General features: G+C 42.7%; 1 protein-coding gene across 1 annotated transcript in view; it reads left to right on the forward strand.

The window, feature by feature from the left end:
* Positions 1-21,337, forward strand: part of AHI1 (Abelson helper integration site 1) — a 226,193-nt gene that overhangs the window by 56,636 nt on the left and 148,220 nt on the right. The window contains 3 exon segments of the mRNA XM_006030667.2: positions 2,395-2,525; positions 3,847-3,987; positions 7,145-7,332. Of these exon segments, the coding sequence (XP_006030729.2) occupies positions 2,395-2,525; positions 3,847-3,987; positions 7,145-7,332 (460 nt within the window).

The raw sequence follows: 21,337 nt of genomic DNA on the forward strand, positions 1-21,337 counted from the left end.
TGACAAGGGACGGGAATGAAAGTAAACCGTGTTTACTTTCGTTTCCCGTCGCAGCACTGCAGGCCACAGAAAATGCCTTGGCAGGCTGCATGGCGGCCCGCGGGCCGTATGTTGGACAAGCCTGCCTTAGGCAAATCACCTAGGGCAGAATTTCTTGAAATGCCTAAGTGACTTGGCAGACTAAGTCTTATTGAAAGTAAATCAGGCTTAGGTTGGTGAGGGCCATCTGACTTTTGAAAATAGGCCTTAGGATCCCAAGTCACTTCCATATTTTTTTTGGCAATTGTTTTTAATTTCTATGCAATTTAATTTCTCTTTTGTGAAATGGAGATGATATCACTTAATTATATTGTAAGGGCCTTATAAAGAAAAGTGTAATAAAGATTAAGTTCTCAGATATGATAATGGGATGCATAGCAGTACATTGAATAAATGGCTAGATATTTAAATCTATTATTTGATAAATTGTCTTCCCCTTTATCTTTTCCAATTTAAAATAGCATTTTATTCATAGAGAAGTTAAACTGTATATAAAAGGCTTAACATTACAGTGCGACAAGATTGTTTGGGGTTATTTTTTCTTGGGCTATAATATTTTGACCTACTAAAACCCTTTGTTTCTCTTACCACCTGCTCTTTGAAGTAGGTGGTAAATCCTTGGAAAGGTCAGAGCTCAGACACTGAGCTTTGCATTACTGCTTTGCAGTTGCTCCTTTATTATTATTATTGCTCCTATATTACTACAGTTCCTGATGTTTGTAAGGGAGAATAGTTGGGGATAAGAAAGGTTGGTCATGGTTTCCCAACCTCCTGCTGGTAGTAAATGAAACTTAAATGGGGAAATCACCCAACCAGAGTTTAGTCGCTGCTGGCAAACATGCTGTAATATCACCTCTCCAGAGAAATTGTATTATTTTTCTGAATCTCTGCCTTTTTAATATAAGTGAAAGTCTCTGGCTATTGTGACCATTATGGAAGATTAACAAAACTGAATGTAATCAGGGCATGCAGGTGTCTGTGATTTGCAGAGAACCTGAGAGAAATGCATTGCAACACTCAACTTAGTGAGGGATTCACTGAAATGCCTCACAATGATCTTTTAAAGTGTTGATATTAGCTCTTTCGTTCCTTGCATAAAGAAGGAGAGGAGGGCATCACAGATGCGCACAACTTTCTGTGAGTGACCTCCAATGCTAAAAGAGTTTTTAATTGTCCCCTCCTCCTTTCTTTCTTGATAACACCACCATCCTGTTTGTCATTCAAGCTTGTGACCTGAGCATCATCTTCCATTTAGTCTTCACTCAGTATACGCACATACAGGCTGTTTTGTCGGTATTTTCTGCAAATTATCTCTAAAGCATGGCCTTTCCTATTCATCTACACAGCAAGATGTGTGTTGCATAATTACTGCAGCATGCCTTTGATGAATAGAATCTTGTTTATCTGATATCCCTGCAAAATGCTGCTTTAAAGATTATTTTCCAACACTGATGCAAAATGTTTGCATTCCTTTGCTGGCCAAATTCCATCAAACAGAAAAAGTATGTATATCAGCTTATGGGCTCTCTAGACAAAATCCATCTTGTGTATCTCTCACTGTGTATCAAGTATGTTACCTCCTACCTCTGATTGGCCTGTGATTCCAGCCTTGTTTGAATTTTTAACAATAATTTTCATGCTTTCTCCCATGCTGTCGTGCTTGGGAGGAGCTCCCTATAAATATTGGTAGAGCTACCTCATTATGCTCCTTCATATCCCTCTTTCAGACTCCCCTTTGCCATAAGGTATACAAAAAGAAACTTTGATAGTTGTTGGGCTGCTGATTTATTCAGTCCATTGCCCATCAACCTAATCATCATCCCACTGGGTGCAGGCACATGATGTGTTTATTATTCTCAATTTACTCTGGAAGAAGGGTGGAGGAGACACATTAAATACAGTATTTACTTCCAAGGAAATGCTGTTTTTCATTTTTAAAGTTACTTCTGAGGAAACTATCAGGTTGCTTTTAAGAAACCCATTTTCAGTCTTGGATAGCCATCTGCTCTGTGCTAACTGGCTTCTCTGCTACCTAGTGGCCAAGCATTGTAATAGCACCTACTTCAGGCAGCCAGCTTGAGAGATCTGATTATGTGCTGTCTCCTTACCCTGGAGTAAATATACTGCAGGATAAATTCTGGAGTAAATTACTCCAGAATAAATATGTGGTGTGTCTGTCTCAGCTGTTTCTTTATACTTTCCATCTGTATCCATTTTTTTTTGCCTTGAATGTCTGCTTTAGATATGAGATTAGTAAAGTAGTATTTATCATGGGGGAAAAATTCCTAAATGGGACATAAAATTTTTGTGTTATGAAAGTAACTGCCACACTTAGAGACTATTCTTTATTTTTAGCTTTGCCTCAAAGAAATACATAGGTGCCACAAATTACAGAGAAAAGATTCATAGTACCTTAACACCATGTGGGACATTCCTTTTCTCTGGAAGTGAAGATGGAAAAGCATATGTTTGGAATCCAGAAACAGGTAACCAGTTATTTTATAGTAGTAAAATACAGTAAATTCAGTAGTAAACTATTGGAGTCTGAAGCTGTCCAGGAGAGTTTAATAACTATTTTTTAAAGTTTGTTTTCTTGTAGTGGGTAAGTAACATGGTATGAAATAAAAATTCAAGATCATGTCCAAGTCCCAAAATCTAAGCCCCAGCTTCTAAATTAATGTGGTTGCTTATATCCTCCAGAGCTTAACAATCTTTTATTAGAATAAATCCCAGTCAAAGTTGTTATCTTGGATATCTAGTAGGAATTGAGCACTACAAATTTTGCCCTTTGTTGTTAGTTGTAATATCCATATGTGTTACCGAAGTCCTTTTGCACACTGATTAAGTACTGTGGTCTAACATCCATTGAAGTCACTTAGTGTGTGTATTGATTTCACTGGACTCTGAAGCAGGCACTTATGGAAAGTTGTTTTGTCTGCATGCACAATTGACTGTTCAAAGGCTGTTGGTAAGTGGGCAAATGATCCATCTAAGTGTTAGGACACTAGGCTTGCTTATAAATTATCCTCCAAACTGCAATTTCCTCATAACCACCAAATTCCACGGAATTCTACTAGAAGTTCAGAAAAAGCCCAAGCAAGTATGAATTTTAAGTATCTGTTATCCTCTAAGTTACAGGTATTGTACCTGGCAGAGACCAAATTAAAACACATTACATTAAAAATGGTTTTGATGATATTCCATTGTCATTTTTTTTCTTTATGATATAGATTTTTAAAATATTGAATAAAAAACAAGAGCGTGTCTATCTTGAAGTTTTTTCAAGGCATCATCAACTAGATTCAAAATCCACATGTATATCACTATAACATTTGTCCAATACCTATTGAAAATAGATATGCATAATGAGAGAGTTTGCAAATAAAAACCTGAACCTACAAATGCTTATGCAAGTGCTTACCATTATCTATTTACGTCCTGCCCTTGACGTTAGGATCAGAGCTAAAGTTTATTTCAAAAGTTACAGAATAATGTTGTCACTAACTTCTGTTTTCCACTGGGCAACATTTTATGATAGAAATCCCTGAGTAAAATAACAAGTTTCTGTCTGGAGAAGCACAAGAACAAAAGTGTGGTTATATGCTATTTCAGTGTGTTTGGTTTTTTTTTAAGTAAATTAATGTTTAAAAGTCATAGAACACACTTAAATTCCATGTGGCAGAGTTTTATGTCTTGTTCTCCTTATGTTTTTGCAATGTATAGTATGTGTGTGAATATTATAAGAAGTTGCAACTTAGATTAAGTCTGTACAGTTTCATGTACTAAGAACCTTATTTTATTTCCTAGGTGACCAAGCAGCCATATATTCTGACCTCTCCTTCACATCTCCACTTCGAGATGTCGCTTTTCATCCACATGAACACATTGTTTCATTTTGTGCTTTTGGGCAAAACCAGCCAATACTTGTTTATATTTATGATTACAAAGGTACTATAGACAGTTTTTTGCATAAGTATCTAGGTGCCTATGTTTCTAGAATTGATTTGCACAGGTAGTTTTTCTCTCTTCTAAAACAATGTCATAACTATGCTAACATCCTCAAACCAGCTTCAGATCAATTCAGAATTGGCATTTTGTTTATCTTGATCTTGCGAATCTGAATTTTAAACCTCTTATTAGATCCTGTTCTAGATGATGCCTGCAGGAACTTACATTCCATTGGTGAAGTCCTGTCAATGAATAAGGACAATTTCATTTTCAGACTGGATAATGGAACAAGGCTAACTTGCGCTTTTGAAAATTATGCAGAGTTTAATGAAAACTTTAAAATAGAAGCTTTCTTGGTTCCCATTGTAAAAACTCAAGTTTATAGTGGGTTTCCATGCTAAGTATCAGTAGCTACGCATATGTATCCAAAACAGGAAATACTGCTGAGTGGGAGCTCTCAATCTGTGACCTGCAAAATAAGAATCAGAAGTTTCTTTATGGAAGGTTAATAGTGGGCAGGATTCTCTTTTACTAGCAGTGTCTTTCTGAAATTTTGTGGCGATCTGTCAACAGTTACATTGTTTTACCTGAGGACATAATTTCTGTTTTCTTGTCATTAAGACAAAACATGACCAATGTGACAACACTGTGACTAAAATGTTACATTTACTTAATAGTGTCCCCCCCCAGTCTATATCCACTGAATGAGATGCATTTTATGCTTATAAAATTAATGGCTAGTGCAAAATACCAAAAGATTTCATTTAATCATTCTAATATTATAAAAGTTTTAGTCTGTAATAATATTCTAATATTATAAAAGCCTTACCCCCCAACAAGAGCCAGCGGGGAGGGGAGGCAGGGGGGATGGGGGTGGTTACTGGTTGCCCTGGCCACCACCCCGCTGCTGCCACCCCATGCCCACAGCTGCTGCAGCAGGCCTGCAACTGCACTGCTGAGCCTGCCACCACTGCCGGGCCTGTGGCTGCTGCTGCTGCTGCTGTGTGTCGGGCCCGCAGGCGCAGGGCGACAGTGACATGGGCACTGCATCAGCCGCAGTGGGGAGCGGGTCTGGACCCAAAACTGCAGGGGTGTGGGGAGGGAACAGACTCATGCCCAAAGCTGCAGGCAGGGGGGGTGGACACAGGCCTGGCTCTGGAGAGGAGGGAGATACCAGGGGACAGGGCGGGGAAACAGCCAAAGCAGTGGGGGTGGGGGGAGCGGATCCAGCCCCAAAGTGGGGGTAGGGCTGCTGTGGCAGGAGGCAATGGGGTCAGGCCCATGGCAGAGGGAGGGGGGAGGAGGGAAAGCGACTCTGGCCCCAAACCCAAACTGCTGGGGGATTGGGTCGGGCCTGAAGGGGCAGTGCCAGACTAGCACGGGGGGAGCAGGGGCATAGGAATGCTAGGCTCTGTCCCCACCACCCGCTCCCCCGTCATTGTTGACGGGCAGTTTGCTAGTTTGACTAATAAGTACATAATAAAATTACTGCTATTAAATGTAGATTAAGATTCAAGTTCCCTAACTGTTGTAGTTATGTGATATCACTGAAAAAGTCAAACGGAAAGAGTTGTTGCAATGCAGTGTTTAGCTGTCTTACTAGAAAACAATAGATAATTGTGTTTTGGATTAATATATTATTTCTGGCACTGATTCAGGAAGACACTACATTACGTCTTTAAGTCCATTCCTAGTTAGGAGAGCATTTAAGCAAGGGCTTAAAAAATATGCACATACTTGACTATTGCACTCATTGCGGGTGCCCTCTTGAATTCAGACCTGTAACAGTGTTCTGAAACTGTCTGCTTTTGTGTATTAAAAAAACAAATTTTGGGATTCTTAAACTTGTGCCACTGACTAAAATTAGTATTACTTTTATGATTAACTCTTTCAACACCTATCATTTCAGGTTAACCCTGAGAACTAATTTTGATGACAGCTCTATAGATACTCAATAATAGGGTAATAATTTACATTGATAAATGTGAAGAAAACGAGCTCTGAACTCACGAAACAAATGATATTCCTGTATTAGAAAAGTTTCTGAACTGTTCGAGAGTACCTTGTGGAAAAAATATTTTTCTTAAAAAATGGAGCAAATACCACACTAAGACCATGTTGGTAGTTATTTGTATCATCTGTCTGTCAGTTTGAACTAATCCACTGATGTTCTCTCATCAGTAAAATATTACACAGGTTATGGTCTTTTCAGCTTACTCTGGTAATAACTTTTTGTTCCGTTTTTAGTTAAAAATACATTCTTTGCTTTCAGAAGACAGTTTTATGGCACTGGTGTTGAAAGAGTTAATCATAAAAGTAATACTAATTTTAGTCAGTGGCACAAGTTTAAGATTCCCATAATATCATTTTTACTTAAATCATATGTTTTAAAATATCCTTTAATGTTCTCAGTTGGCAAATAGGAATACTTGCAAACCTTTGCCACATTCTAGAATTTGTAAAAGTCAAGTTTGTGGTTAAAAGGCAACTAGTCAAGACTTTTATTAAAATAACATCTTTTCTCTGCCCTGTGGAATTTCATTTAGGTTTAGTTGAACAATATAGTTTAAAATTCCTATTTTCTGTCTGTTGCTTGTCTTCCATAGAGAAATGTTCATATTGAGATACACCTATACTGGAGTGCTAAAGGTTTGGAGTTCAGCCTTGCTGATGATAGATGGTGTAGAAGTGGTGTTACAGTTATACAGAATAGAATGTATTTCTATCGTACTCTTTGAAAACTTAGAAAATTGCATACAGAGTCTCTGGCTCAGTTATTTAGGTTGTAAAGTCACATACTTGGACGTTAGAAAATGTTGAGTTTCTGGTTGCCCTTGCAAACTGAATTCGGTACCCTTCTGTATGCATTATGGTAGTCTTTAATTACATGATTGCATACATTTCTTTTAGTCATAGGACTTCTGTTTCATTGGGCAAAGAAAGGGATAGATTTAAGGTTGCATAGGTAACTGTTGATCTAGTATTTCTTAAGTATTGCCTAAATAACTTTCTGCATTTAAGTAGCCTTTGCATGTAATTTATCTTTATATTGTTTAACAATGTCTTGAAAAGTAATATGGACTATGAACTCAATTTACTTTTTTCATGGAAGTAATAATACTTGACCTGAAATATTAATGTTGATTTATTTCTGTAGTTGCCCAGCAGGAGGCTGAAAGAGTAAAAGATCTCAATGGGTCACTTATATCAGCAGCACCAAGAGGGACGCAAATTCTTAACAGTTCTTCTGAAATTTCTTCAACGTTTCCATCAGATCAGTTTGTAAATGTTGCAAGAGAGTCTATGAGAAAGCAGAAAGTGAAACAGAAACTTGATTCTGTTATGGTATGTCAAATTTCATTATTTCTCATGAAGATGTAAAGTCATATTCATTGCATATGTTCTAGCTCATAGTTACTGCTGAGTAAACAGGCAGGGATTTACAGTATATCAGTTTCTCAATAGTAATTGTCTATGGGCATGTTCTTAACATGTAGTCAATAAAAGTTAACCTATGATAGCTTATTCATAGATTCTTAGACATTCGGGCTGGAAGGGACCCTGGAGGATCATCGAGTCCAGCCCCCTGCCCCAGGGCCAGGAAGTCAGCAGGGATCATAGTATCCCAGCAAGATAAGCATCCAAATGTGTCTTGAAGGCGTTTAAAGTGGGCGCTTGAACCACCTCCGTTCATTGTATATTGTATAGATGTACATTGTTCCATGTTCTCTTAATAAATGAATATAATGTAACTCCTGCTAACGCCAATTCACTTATGAATGGTGTCACGGCAGGGTCCTTTAGGAGGGCCGTGATCTCCTCGAGGTCCCTCGCTCCGTGTCAAGGCCGGTCCAAGACACCCTCTCATTCTCGCCCGCCACGTCTTGCTGGTAAATATAAGGTTGGGAGGCTGCCTATGACTCCCTGGGCACAGCTACTTGGGACCTCTGTCCCCGCGGTTCTCCCGGACTCCTGTGGTCTCCCGGTATGATGGGTGCTTCCCAGGCACCCTAGCCTCATGGGCTGCGCGTGGCTCCTACCAGCCCCTAATACCACGCCCAAAGCCTCGCTGATGTACTAGACGTTGGACTGTCACCATAAACATATGCCCACTCTCTCTCTCTCGGGCCTTCTCTAATTTGTCGCCCCTCTCGGGCCTCACCGGTCCTTTGAGCCCACCGCACTACTGCCCTCTCTGGCACGGGCTCACCGTGCCGCTCTCCCCTCTTCGGGGGACAACCGCAGCACCTTGCCCTTCTCCTGGGGCGCTGTGCCACTAACCCCTTCCGTCGGGGTCCACCGCGGCACCCTGCCCCCGTCCTGGGTCTCCCTACGGTGCAGGCCTATTACTTGGTCCGCCACGCCCGTTCTGGGCTTCTTAAATATTGCCCCTCTCGGGCTCTTCAATATTGCCCCTCTCGGGCTCTTCAATATCGCCCCGCCCTAGGGCTCAGTATGGCCCCTCTCGGGCTCCTCAGTAATCGCCCCTCCCTGGGGCTGGGGTCTATGCACCCCGTAAGTGATGCCCTTGCTGGTGTCTGCTGCGCCCATCCTGGGCTTCCTACTATGGCGCTCCCCCTCTTCGGGGCTCGCCGCACCCACCTTGGGCTTCTCAATGCTGCCCCGCTCTGGGGCTGGGGTCTACGTACCCTGCACACAACCTGGGGTCTATATTCCCCGCCCGCAACCCACTGGTTGTGCTCCACGCTGCAAGCTGCGCCTTTACCGGCACTAGGGCACCCCACACTCTCTGGGGTCCCTATGAGAACACTGCGCCCTCCTCGGACCTAGTGTGCCCTCACTGGCGCCGGGGGCCCCACTTTACTGTGAGCCCCCCTATGAGGCCTCCTCCAACCCCTACAGCCTCACCCAAACCTCCGGTGTAATATCTAAGCCGAACATAAACTAGAGCCTCCTGGCTGTAACGCAAACATAAAGCCCCCTGGCTAAACCATAGTGCCCAATCCTCTCAGGGCTATCGTGAGCTGTACTTGCAAGTCAGGCTTCTTCCCATATCTTGACTGAGGGAGCTCCTGCCTCTCCGGCTGCTGGCAGGGAACTGCCCGCCTAGCCTCAGCCCTGGGCTTTATAAGGGCCAGGCCCTGCCTCCTACAGGCAGCTGGCTCTCCTTAGTTGCCCCGGCAACCCGCAGCTGTGCTCGTTACCCTGGCAACGCTCATCTGGGCTCTTTATGTCCTGCCAGGGCTCTCTCTCTCCCTGGCAGTTTCTACTCCTTAGGAGCAGGCACTGAGGTACCCTGTGACAAATGGATATTTAGAAGAAATTATATCACGTCAACGTAAGTTATTTACCACCATAGGTATCTATTTACCACCAGTTGGTGACCAGGACCTGTACTAGTATTAGTATTAATATGATTTGCCTAACAGCATATTCTGATTTTGTTCAAAATTTCGCATCACAGGTTTGCATTTTAGAAGGTAAAAGTTGGGTCATTTGACTATTCAGGATCAGCATGGAGAATGTTGCCAGAATATCCATTCCTAACCTCAGTCTCTGCTAATATTCTGTGAAAAGGAGCTGAACAATAATTTACAAAAATCAGCTGATTTTTATTGATTTTGTTTTTCATTTTTCCTCATTAAATTATTTTAAGACAGTTTATTTAATTGTATGTTCAGTTTTGCCATCCTGGAAAGGATATCTCTCAGCAAGTCAGCAAATGGATTGAAAGATTGCTTAATTTCATTGTAGCAGTGAACATTTTACAGCATGACTCCTCAATGAATGGCCATTGATACTTCTCCCCTGCCTTACAGGCACAGGGCATATGAGGACTAATTTTGTCCTTAGTGGAAGTTTAACAAAAGACTGAAAGATTTTTCTGAATCTTTATTTCATAGTTCTTATAAGGTAGGCAAAAACAGTACTATTTCCAAGATTGGTGCACAGTAGCTACACAAGAGTGATTAATACTGATTAGCAAAAATCAACATATGCTTGATACTTTTCAAGAACACATATTTACCTTTGGTACTGAATATAATGCTGCACCTGGAAACATAAATGTAACACATTTCTACTCAATTATGCCTGATCAGAGGTTAGTAATTAAATTTGAAATAAGTACTTGGTTATAATTGGAGGTAAAAATCAAATTGTACTTCTACTAAATAATTCTGCCAAAAAACCCTGTGCTTGTTTTAGAACCATGAGAACTGTACAGTCCAAACGGATATATACAATTGAAATGTTGTCATTGCTTAGAAATGGCAAATGATTGTATTAAGTCTTTGAGAAGTTACATAATTATGTCTTATCTTTCAAGACTGTAAACTTAAATGACTAATATCAATTCAGATATAGTGTTTCAGTCATCAACTGGTAGTTTCTATCATTTTTAAGTTAAAATTAATTTGTTGGATTAATGTAATTAATATTTAAAATATTTGCTTTCTATAGAAAAAATGTAACTTCATCTGCTGTTTTTTGTTTTCCTAGTCATTATGTTGAGGATAATATGTTAATTATATATTTGCATATAAGGTATTTCTTACTCTCATGAGAAGGATAAATAGTTATGGTTGATAATTTTCTACCATGTGCTCAACATTCATGGCATGCCAACACTGCCTTCAGTGGAGCCTAAAACACCACTTAGGCACATATTCATTTAATGGTACAGTGGGATCTGAACTCCAATTTCAACAGTCGTGCCCCCTGCCATGCCACACATACATGGCAGGATGTGCAATTTTGGGGTGAGGGATCAGATTCCAATAGCACTATTACTACTTGCGAGTGCCAGGGGAGCTCAGGCTCATGATTCTCTCCCTCCACCAACAAATTGAAAGCCAAGTGCTCACAGCCCAGCATGAATTGGAGCACCAGACCCCATGGGTCTTTAACTGGCTCCACTGTAGTGCCAGGGTTAGAACTAACAATCAGCTAATTGTTAGTCCCCAGCCCCCAGGACTGTACAGGATTCAGGAAATACCGTCTATGTGTTGCTACCCTGCCACGTATTCAATTTCAGGCATGATGGAAACTAGCCACAAAAATATTACGTGTCTTTTGTGGAATATTTTTGTGGCTGCTTTCCCATTTGTCATGCTGTTAATTCCTTGGGTGTGTGGCAAGGTTACTATTTACGGTGCGATTCACAGGGTAATCGTATCTTAAGTGCAGTATCTCCTAGGGGCCTAAGAGGCATATCCTTCCACAAAAATGCATGCTTGTGATAGCCTGAGCGGGGCTCTGGATATGTGAACGAGATTTGTCTAATGCAGAGATGTGCAGTTATTTCAGGTGGATGGCCACTTCATACACATTAGAGCTGGAAGGGACCTTTGAAGATCATCGGGTCCAGCCCCCTGCCCCACTTAATGAGGTTTGGTGAGTGTGATGACGGACGTCTTGAGCCTGATATCACCCGTTATCTAGGTAGCCCCGCCCCTTGTCCCGCCTGCCACGACTTTGCTGTTATGTTTGATTTGTGAGAGGGTTTCAGTGGAGTTCTTTAATTGAGGGGTTCCCCGGTGTGGGTGTACTCACAGTTGACGCTTCTGTTGTTCCATGGGGCTCCGCCACCCCTACACCCCGTCCACTCGCCAACCGATCACGTGCTGGTGGTATGGTGGCCTGCGGTGCACTGCAGGCTTGTCGTTGGTTTCCTCCACCTTGCCTCAGCTTCAGCGTGGGTCCGGCACAGCCTTGCTGGTGCCTTTCCCAAGGGGGAACTGCAGCACACCGGCCGTGCTGCCCGCCTTCTCCTTCTCTCTCTCGTTCCCCCTCACTGGAAACAGCTGCTTAAATAACCGGTGTAATGCCGGCTTGTGCGGCTGTAATTGCGGCTGCAGCTGCTGCCGCGGTCTCGGCTCCAACGCCGCTGTCTCTCCCGGAGGTAAGTACCCCCGCCCGGGGCTCTGTCTTGGGGTTGTCTCCGCCCCGCAACCCTTCCTTCCCTTAGCCTGTGCCCGTGATGGCGGCACGCCGCCGTCACAGTGAGCTTTCGAGGGCTGCATGGGTAGCCCCTTCCCCCTTGTCGCCATCTTGAGACCAGAAGTCCTGCCCCTAACCCCTGATCTTTGCTGAATACCTGAAGTCCCTCCCCTTGCCCCTTCCCCCGCTGGAAATACTCCTTTTGGGAGGAGGGGTTGGCCTCTTAGAACCAGAAAAAAACCAAATCATACGCTAAAAGTCAAACACCTGTTATAACATATTTTAATTTTATTACAAAAAATGTTTTTGTCAAGATTTGTGTTTGCATACAGTAGATAGGGGTGATAGCATAATAACTCAAAAATAAATTCTTAGCCTTGTATATTGTGATGGGTGTTTGGGGGGTGGTGTATGGTGGGATGTAGGTTTGTGTAGGGGGTGGGGGTGTATGTGTATGGTGGGGTGTGGGGGGGGTGTGTAGGTGTGTGTGGGATTTGTGAGGGGGGATGGCTGTGGTGTAGGGGGCAAGGACAGGGCCTGAGAATCTGACACTAGCTGGGGCTGGTTCAGAATCACTTTGCCTCCTGCAGCCTTTGGGGTAAGTAGGGCCTGGAGACAGGGAACTGTTGGGGCCCCCTCTGGCAGGGCTTGGGAGGCAAGAAGCTGCAGATTGGCAATGAGGGGCACTGGCGGGGCTCGGGGAGTGGTGGCTTCAGAGTGAGGGGCAAAAACATGGCACCAGCATGTCAGGTTTGCTCAGCACAACAAAGCAATACAGGGGACAGTTTCAGTTGAACCCATGTCCTGATGCAGGGGCGGGGGAGGGGGCTGCTGCTGGGAGCAAGTAGGGATTAGGCAGAGGCTAAGGGTCAGGAGTCAGGGGTGCCAGCAGAGCTGGGGGGGGGGGGGGGTGTGGCTTTGGGGGGGTGGGGGGGGGTGTGGCCCCCCCCACACTCCCCACTTGGCACAGCAGCAGCAGGTGTGGGTGCTCAGGACACTCAAGCCCAGCAGCACACGGCTCCGGCCAGCGATGCACATCATGACGAGCATAGCCTGCCCAGGATGCCTCTCACTGGCGCTCCCCACCATTCACGCACAGCCCCTGTACTTGCGCATCACTGGACGGAAGCTCCATGCTTTGGAGCCAGCTGCCTTTCCGGCTTCCTGCCACAAAGGTCCTGGGACTCTGGAGGGAAGCAGGGGCTGGCCCTCGCCTCCACCTCTGCTGGAGTCCCAGGACCTGCGTGCATGTTCCTAGTAGAGATGCTCCTGTGCATGCTACAGAGGCAGTGTAGACATACCCTTAATCTGTATGACATTGGGTATCGATTATTTTGTTCCTTATTTAGCAAAGGCTAAACTTTTCATGTTACTGTAAATTGTATTTGAAATTTCAGATGCAGAAACACACTTGTATATAACTAATCATTTTTCATATGTGTTTTGTCAATACTAAGTTTATTAGGTACACCTATGACTGGTTTAGCCCTAATGGGCGCATCCACACATGCAAGCGCGTGCACTTGCAGCAGCTCAAATAGAAGCGGTGCAAATTTGAGCCAGGGCATTTTGCTGCAGCGCACGTGCTCGGACATGCACTTTGTTGTGGAGCAAGTTGTGCCACTTGGGGCAAAATAACCCTGCCTGTCTTCTCCCGGATCTGCAGCCAGGGAGAGCTAGAGCATGGGGCCAGCACCTGTGCCGCGCGCGGCAGTATAAAAAAATGGCCCCAGCAGTACAAAAAGCTGCCCTGGCAAGTAGCTCAGGGCTACTCACTCTCAGGAGCTTCTGGGGCCCAGCCAATTGGTACCTGGTGACACTACCCCTTGTGCCAGCTAGACTGCGGAAGCAGCCCTGAGAGTTCCCTGCACCCTTTACCCACTGCAGCAGTCTGGCAGTGGGAACTGCTGCCTGGTTGTGACCTGCTGCGCACCTGCCAGACCTGGATAGGGACTGCACAGCCAGTAGAGGCATCTGTCACTCTGGGTCAACTACCAGTGGGCTGAGGTTGCAGGATTGGCCTCTGTGCAGCACTACTGCTATGTGTGACCCCTGCCCAGCCATCTGGGCAGCTATCGCCCGGAAGATGTTTTGGGTGTGGTGGCCTGCGTTGAACTGTCAGAGAATATCCTCCAGGCCCCATTTGGCCAGGAGGTCAGCCACAGCCAGCTGGGTCCAAGGTGCCAGCTCTGAGCAGGTAGGGTCCTGCCACTGGCCTCCCTAGCAGGAATTCTGGTGTTCCCTATTGGAAAACTGAAAAATACCTGATAAAATCCCAACATCACTCTGTAAAATACCTGAAAATCCATGTTCCTCCACAATTAAAACAAAAGACAACTATAAAGAGAGAGAGAGAGAGTGAGACAGAGACAGCGATCAGTTGGGCAATGTTCTATTTATATATCTACAGTGTTAAAGCAGTGTGGAAGCCTATGAGTGTCTCTATCATAATAATAAAGTGAACTCTAAATACATGTTTCATGAATTTCATGAATTCATGAATACATGAATATATATTTTGCTGCCCTCCCATAGGGGCTATGGCCCCACACAGGATCTACAGCCCCCCAACAAGGGCCAGATGGCCCCTGCAGGGGCTACCCTACCCCCCCTGCAATGTTATTTTGTAAATAATACAAGATTCTGCTTTTCTCCCCACTTCCCTCATGCAATGCATGAATCATTCCTATTCTTTTTGGCCCCAGAAAATATGAGAGTAGAACCAAGACTTGAATCTTGGTCTCATCTTCATCAGTGCATAGTGCTAAAGCTGGTACATTAAGCTATATTGGGGCATACTTAATAAAATTAATTGCTATATATGCTCTTAAATTTAAAAAATAAACCTGAATTTTTGGTGAGAGGAAAGGGCAGATGGTTGCCTTCTGTGAAATTGGATTGGAATTTGCATCTCAGCAGCAGTTGTTATGTATCTATGACTTAAGGGGTTAAGGTTAATTTATATTCCAATATAAAGCAAACTTTAGTGGTATTAAATCCTTAAATATTCATTCAGTATAACAAGTTGCCATTAAATTCCTGGGTGGCCTTTATCTCTGGAATTTCTCTGCTAATGCAGTAAAATTCTTATAGGCAGCTAGCAGACAAAAATACCAGTTTGCAGTTTTATCATAATTAGAGAATGTTATTTATTTTTATTTCTGAGATGACATTTAAAAATGTCAAAAACTAAACTAGCTTTCATGTTAAACTAACTAAACTAACACCACTTTAACAGTAAGAAAAGCCTAGTATTTTTCAGCACTTGTAACAAGCGTTCCTTTACATATAGTAGGGCCCCTCTGCACATGTTGGTAAAGGTACAATGGGATCTAAGGCATGATCCGCACAATCATGCCTCCTGCCATGCCACATATGGATGGCAGGAGGCATGACTGGAATCACAAATTAGATCTCATTGTGCCTTATTTCTGGTGCAGAGGGAACCTGATCCTGGGCTCCCTCTGCACTTGCAAAAAGCAAGCTCCAACACTGGGAGCCCCCTTGAGCCTCAGCTGAGGGGTGCCACATGCATCCCCAGGGCTGGGAGATGTATCTGCTATGATCTCCCAGTCCCGGGAGTATGTGAAGCCCCAGGGCTGGGACATTGCAGCTGTCGTGAGGGTCATCTCTGGACCCTGGGGTACATGAAACTCCCAGGGCTGGGAGATCATGGCAGCTGTATCCTGGCACTGGCAGGCACACTGCAGGCTTCCACCATCTGCAGCTGCAGGGTGCTGCCAGGAAATAGAGTTGGCAGCTTCTGCAGCTGTGAGTCCCTTCAGCTGACAGGGCTCCCAACTGCAGGAGAGACCCTGCTACACATGCATATTAAAGCTCTATAGCAGCCAGCTTTAAAGTTAGTATGCATTTTTGAGGTCAAACTTTATAGTTGGTTGGATCTTTTTGTGGCATGATAGGTACTTTGCTGTGTAGCTGGATTCAAGGTAATTGTGCTATTAACCAGTTACTTATGTGATATCTGTAATGTGTACAGAGGTCCATAGTCTTGGAGTTAGCAGTGTATTAGTTGAGTAACCTCTGATGTCAAAATATTCCTGACCAATTCCACCCATTTTTGTTTTGTTTTTCTAAACATTTTTTTTACAAATTCTTCTCAGTATATTTTGGAAGTTGTTTTTTAAAGCATTTTCCAAATGATTTGCTGAAAACTTCTGTTTATTGAAATAAACCTGGGAAATATAGGTTTAAATTATTTCAAGTGCAACAAGAGAAGATTAGGATTTAAAATTAGGAATTATCTCCTTTGTACAAAACAGTAAAAATTCCTTGAATTTTTGAGTTCTTAGCATTATTCTATGTAGCTATGAAATGTGATATTGAATAGTTCTTCAAATTATCCCATTAGAATATATTTGAAACATAAAATGTCTCTTCACTGGTCTAAAACCCCTTAATCTATAGAATATATACCAGCATGCCTCTGAAAATGTATGCAGCCTTTTTAAGAAAAATCTGAAGCATTGCTAAAACCTAATATTAATACTATCTAGCAGTGCAAGAAGCTAGCAGGCAACTTGTTGTTTTTTGTCTGTAATAAAGACATAAAGGCAGATTCTGAGGCAGTGTAAAATGTCATAGTATCATTGCCAGTTTACAGCAACTGATGATCTACCTCCCAAGGTCTTAATTAGTAGATCCTGAAAAAGCTTGATAAATTCTGGGTTTGAATTTAGATCTCAAAAAGGAAGGTTCCATTTACAACTTTCCATGTGGCAATAAAAAAATTAAAGATATATTTAAAATGTATACACTGTAATCAAAACCTTTGTAGAAATATTGTGAGGCTTATAGATAGATATTTCAAAACTAGTATAGGCAGAGGCCATGAAGCTTTGGCAGGTTAATGTAACATTTACACTTTTACACTTATTCTACCTTTTCTAATAGTTGGTACTGCTATTCATTATTCTGTACCGAGGCATCCTTCTCGTTCTTTCCAAAGTTAGTCATGGTCTCTTTAGTCTTCATCCACAACAAGCTTGGACAACACACATAGGAATCCATTGTTAAGAAAAAAAGCAGATATCTCATGTTTGAAGTAAATCTAATTCTGTTTTAGTTAGAAGCAGTGAACCAATAGTTAAAACTATTATTCCAAACTGTAAAAATCACAAGACTAATACAGGTGTAAAAATAATATCATACTGCTTATTAAAGTTAAGTTAATATATGCTTGATATTGGAATAAACTTATGTTTGTATTATGCATGTTTTGTTTAAATTCCTAATTTATTAAATAAAGGTGTGATGAATACTTATGGATGAGAGGGGTCTACTGTAAAACTGGGTTTATTCTTTAGTTTTTAAATCATTTCCTCTGCATATACCATTACATCCTTTAAAATGGTTTGCTTATTTATTTTCACCAGTCAAGAACAGAATGTAAAATGGTCTACACACTTTTATTATGTGTAGAAGAATTGATTCAAAATAATTAAATTTATTTTACAAAGATACATGCACTGTGATAGAATTTCTGGGCTTTAGTATTATTCTCGTGGCAGCCCATCCAAGATATATTGTAAATTGTCTGTTAATAATCAAATGGCTAAAATAATAAAATAAAAGCAGGAGATGTTAAAGCAAGAAGACAGAAAAAAGGCCTAAGACTAACCTGCAGGTTTGGTTTAAAATTAGACTTTTTATTTGATAATTTTTCGCCAAAAGTAGACTGGGGAGAGAAAGCATTTCTTCATGCCGCTGTGTAGGCATTACATGGTTTGTTCTTTTTGTTTTGGCACTTACTACTCTGTTTTTAATTGGCACATTCCAGCTGCCAACAAGAAACAGAAGGAATCTTCAAAGTAACATTGACAGCTCTGCATGTATATATGTGTATGCGCGAGAGAACAAATTGTAAATATATGTGTATTTACACCAACTGAGGATCTGGCTATAATAGTCTGTAATATATAACGATATCATTTTTGTAGCTCTCATCAAACTGAAAATGTGCCTTTTAATTGTGGAGAGAACTCCACATGGGGTGCCAAATATTTCTAAAATATTCCCCATTTAAAATAGAGAATGCAATTTTTATTTTAATTCAGATTTTAGGAAATGTGGACTAAAACTGTTAATGTAAATGGAGAGGAAATATACTATTATAAGACCTTTCAAACAGTTTACTAAAGCATAACTTCCTGTGCTAATAAAACATTTTAATGAAAGTCAACATGTTTTAACATTAACAGGATAGAGATATTGTGACTAATGAGATTTAGATTGAACTAGTCAGTTGTATGGGTGGTGTGCAGTGATTCTGTAGCTGAAGAATTGGCCTTGTACAGACATTCAGTTTCTCCTGGGAGAGTTGCTGCTATCCCAGGAGAAACCATGAGTATACAGATATTCAGGCTTTTTCTCCCAGAGTAAACATGGTCAGTCCAAGAGAAAAATAGTTTGGGTGACAACCAGGGTTAAATCACTTCCAGAAGAATTTCTTCTAAATGGGCAAATGTCTGTACATAATGTGCTTCTTTCAGAAGAGAGTGTAGTTCTCCAGCATCCCCCTCTCTTCCCTAGGGAGACAGTTTTTTTTCTCTCTGGATGTTGCTGCTTCAGCAGGGAGCAGAGCATGCCCCCTTCACAATAACTAAAGTATGTTGCAGGAAAACAAAGACTGGCCCTGAGAAGTCTGTGCATGGCTTTCATCTGTTGCCAGGCAGACTAAGGGAGCCTGCAGAACATGATGAGATGTTTTCATACGGGCCCTGTGTCTACAGTGTCAGTTCTGCAAGCTTCCCACTCTTCAGGGCCTCAGCATTTAAGGGCACAGACAGAAGTGTGGCTCCCCACTGTGACTGAAAATGCTTTGCAGGAAGTGTTCTGAGTTACAATAATCTCTCAGACCAAACAGATATTCACTGTTGGTTCCAGGGGGAGGGGAATCTAACTGCTGACTGGGAGCCTGAGGCCGGTTTCCCCTAGCAATAGCCCCTCCTCTCGCCCAGCCTGTCCCTGTTTCAGAATGGGAGGAGAACTGAACTCCTTCTGCTCCCTTTCCCCCCTCCCATTCTGAAAACAGCTTGAGGCTGCGAGGCAGCGCAGACAGAAGTTACACAAGATGCTCTGTTTTGAAACACTTTCATCTGACCCCTCGTGCAATGAGGGCTCAGATTTTCACCTGATTGGCCATTTGTAAGCTGTCTGCAGCCATACGTTTGTGTTTGGTCATGGCTATAGACCACCCTCTGTGGCCAGATCAGGCAAGAATTGTTATTTCTGTCTGCACCCCAGATGTTTCTTTATGCAGCTCTGGGAAGTTTCTCTACCAAGAGAACAAACCTGGGAGAATTCTCCCAGATTATTTGAATGCATGTATTCAGCTATTGTTTAGATTTCATAGATTTCATAGACATTAGGGCTGGAAGGGACCTCGGAAGATCATCGAGTCCAGCCCCCTGCCCAAAGGGCAGGAAGTCAGCTGGGGTCATAGGATCCCAGCAAGATAAGCATCCAGTTTGCTCTTGAAGGTGTTCAATGTAGGCGCTTGAACCACCTCAGGTGGCAGGCTGTTCCAGACCTTGGGGGCTCGGACAGCAAAGAAATTCTTCCTTATGTCCAGCCTGAAACGGTCTTGTAGTAGTTTATGACCATTCGACCTAGTCGTCATCCCTTGGGGCGCTCTGGTGAACAAACGTTCCCCCAGATACTGGTGGTCACCCCTGATAAACTTATAGGTGGCCATCAGATCACCCCTGAGCCTGCGCTTTTCCAGGCTAAAGAGCCCCATGGCTCTCAGCCTGTCATCATAGGGTTTGCTTTCCTGACCTCTGATCATGCTCATGGCTCTTCTCTGGACTCTCTCAAGCTTCTCCACATCCTTTTTGAATTGTGGAGCCCAAAACTGGACGCAGTACTCCAGCTGCAGCCTCACCAAGGCCAAGTACAGGGGGAGAATGACGTCCCGGGATTTGCTTGAGAGCATCATCGGATTCAAGCCAGCGTTTTGCTCGCTTTACTAGCCGCAGCATTGCACTGCAGGCTCATGGTCATCTTGTGGTCAATGATGACCCCCAAGGCTCTTTCTTCCATAGTGCTAGCCAGCATAGCACTGCTGAGCCTATAAGGCCCCAAAGTTTAATGTCATTGGTGAACTTGGCCAGTCCGCTTCTGACTCGACTGTCCACATCATTAATGAAGATGTTGAACAATATGGGTCCAAGGACAGAGCCTTGGGGGACCCCACTGGTCACAGGACACCATGATGAGTGACTTCCATCAATTACTACCCTCTGGGTCCGACCACAGAGCCAATTTTCCAGCCAGTGGATCGTGGTGGCCCCAAGGCGACCAATTGGCCAGTTTCACCAAGAGGTGATCATGGGATACCAGATCGAAGGCTTTTTTGAAGTCAAGATATATGACATCAATCTCTTCTCCCTTGTCCAGGTGATAGGTCACCTGGTCGTAGAAGGAAATGAGATTGGTCAAGCAAGACCTACCCGCGACAAACCCGTGCTGGCTATCCCTTAAGATGTTGGCGTCGGCCAGTCCATTAAGGATGGCCTCTTTAATAAACTTTTCTAAGATCTTCCCCGGGATAGAAGTCAGGCTAATGGGCCTATAGTTAGCCGGATCCACTTTCCTCCCTTTCTTGAAGATAGGCACCACATTGGCCTTCTTCCAGTCTTCGGGCACTACATCAGAGCGCCAAGAGTTTAAGCATCATGTGTTTAAACTGATCAGTTTAAATTTGGAACATTAACATCACGTACGTGCATTTTCATAGTCTACCTACTTTAACAGCTGTTAACATGTGCTTTCACTTCATAAAGTTTAGTGCAACTCAGTATCTTTACTTTTGTCTATCATACCAAATATATCCCAGGGAGGGCCAGATTTTTTTCCTTGATCTAGCTACTCATTATTATACCAATTGCTGTAACTCACACTGGGAATGGTACAGATTATAGATCTAGCCACAGACTCATCCATCTGTTACCAGTTCTCTATTTCCCCACTGTCCTTTGTCAAGTTAGTTCAGTACTGGAGAGAATATGCTCCTTCAAAAATGCCATTAAATACCTAAAATATTTTTAGAAGGAAAGAAATCTGTTGGAAAAAATGAGAACTGAAATTAGAGTCAGTGTTTACGTGCAAAACAAGTCTTGTTATCTTAGCTAGAATGCAGAGCTCAGAATTTTCATACTAGTTTTAATCAGTCCTATTGTATCATTTAAATGCTTGCAAAACACAATTAGAATGATTTCTAGGATGAGCCAAATCCTCTTGGTTCAGAGCTTGAAAAAGTAGGCTCAGTTTAGCCCAGTATTGAAGGCAAGGAAGGCGTTTGAAAACATTTCTGTCCCCCAGCCTGCAGAACAACATTAAAGCAGCTCTGTGATCATTGTGGCTTCCAGTGGGACAGGAGAATGTTTTGACCAATATATTTACTCACCACTATCTCCACTTCTTTTCT

The sequence above is a fragment of the Alligator sinensis genome, unplaced genomic scaffold (assembly GCF_000455745.1).
Source record: "Alligator sinensis unplaced genomic scaffold, ASM45574v1 scaffold417_2, whole genome shotgun sequence".
Taxonomy (NCBI): Eukaryota; Metazoa; Chordata; order Crocodylia; family Alligatoridae; genus Alligator; species Alligator sinensis.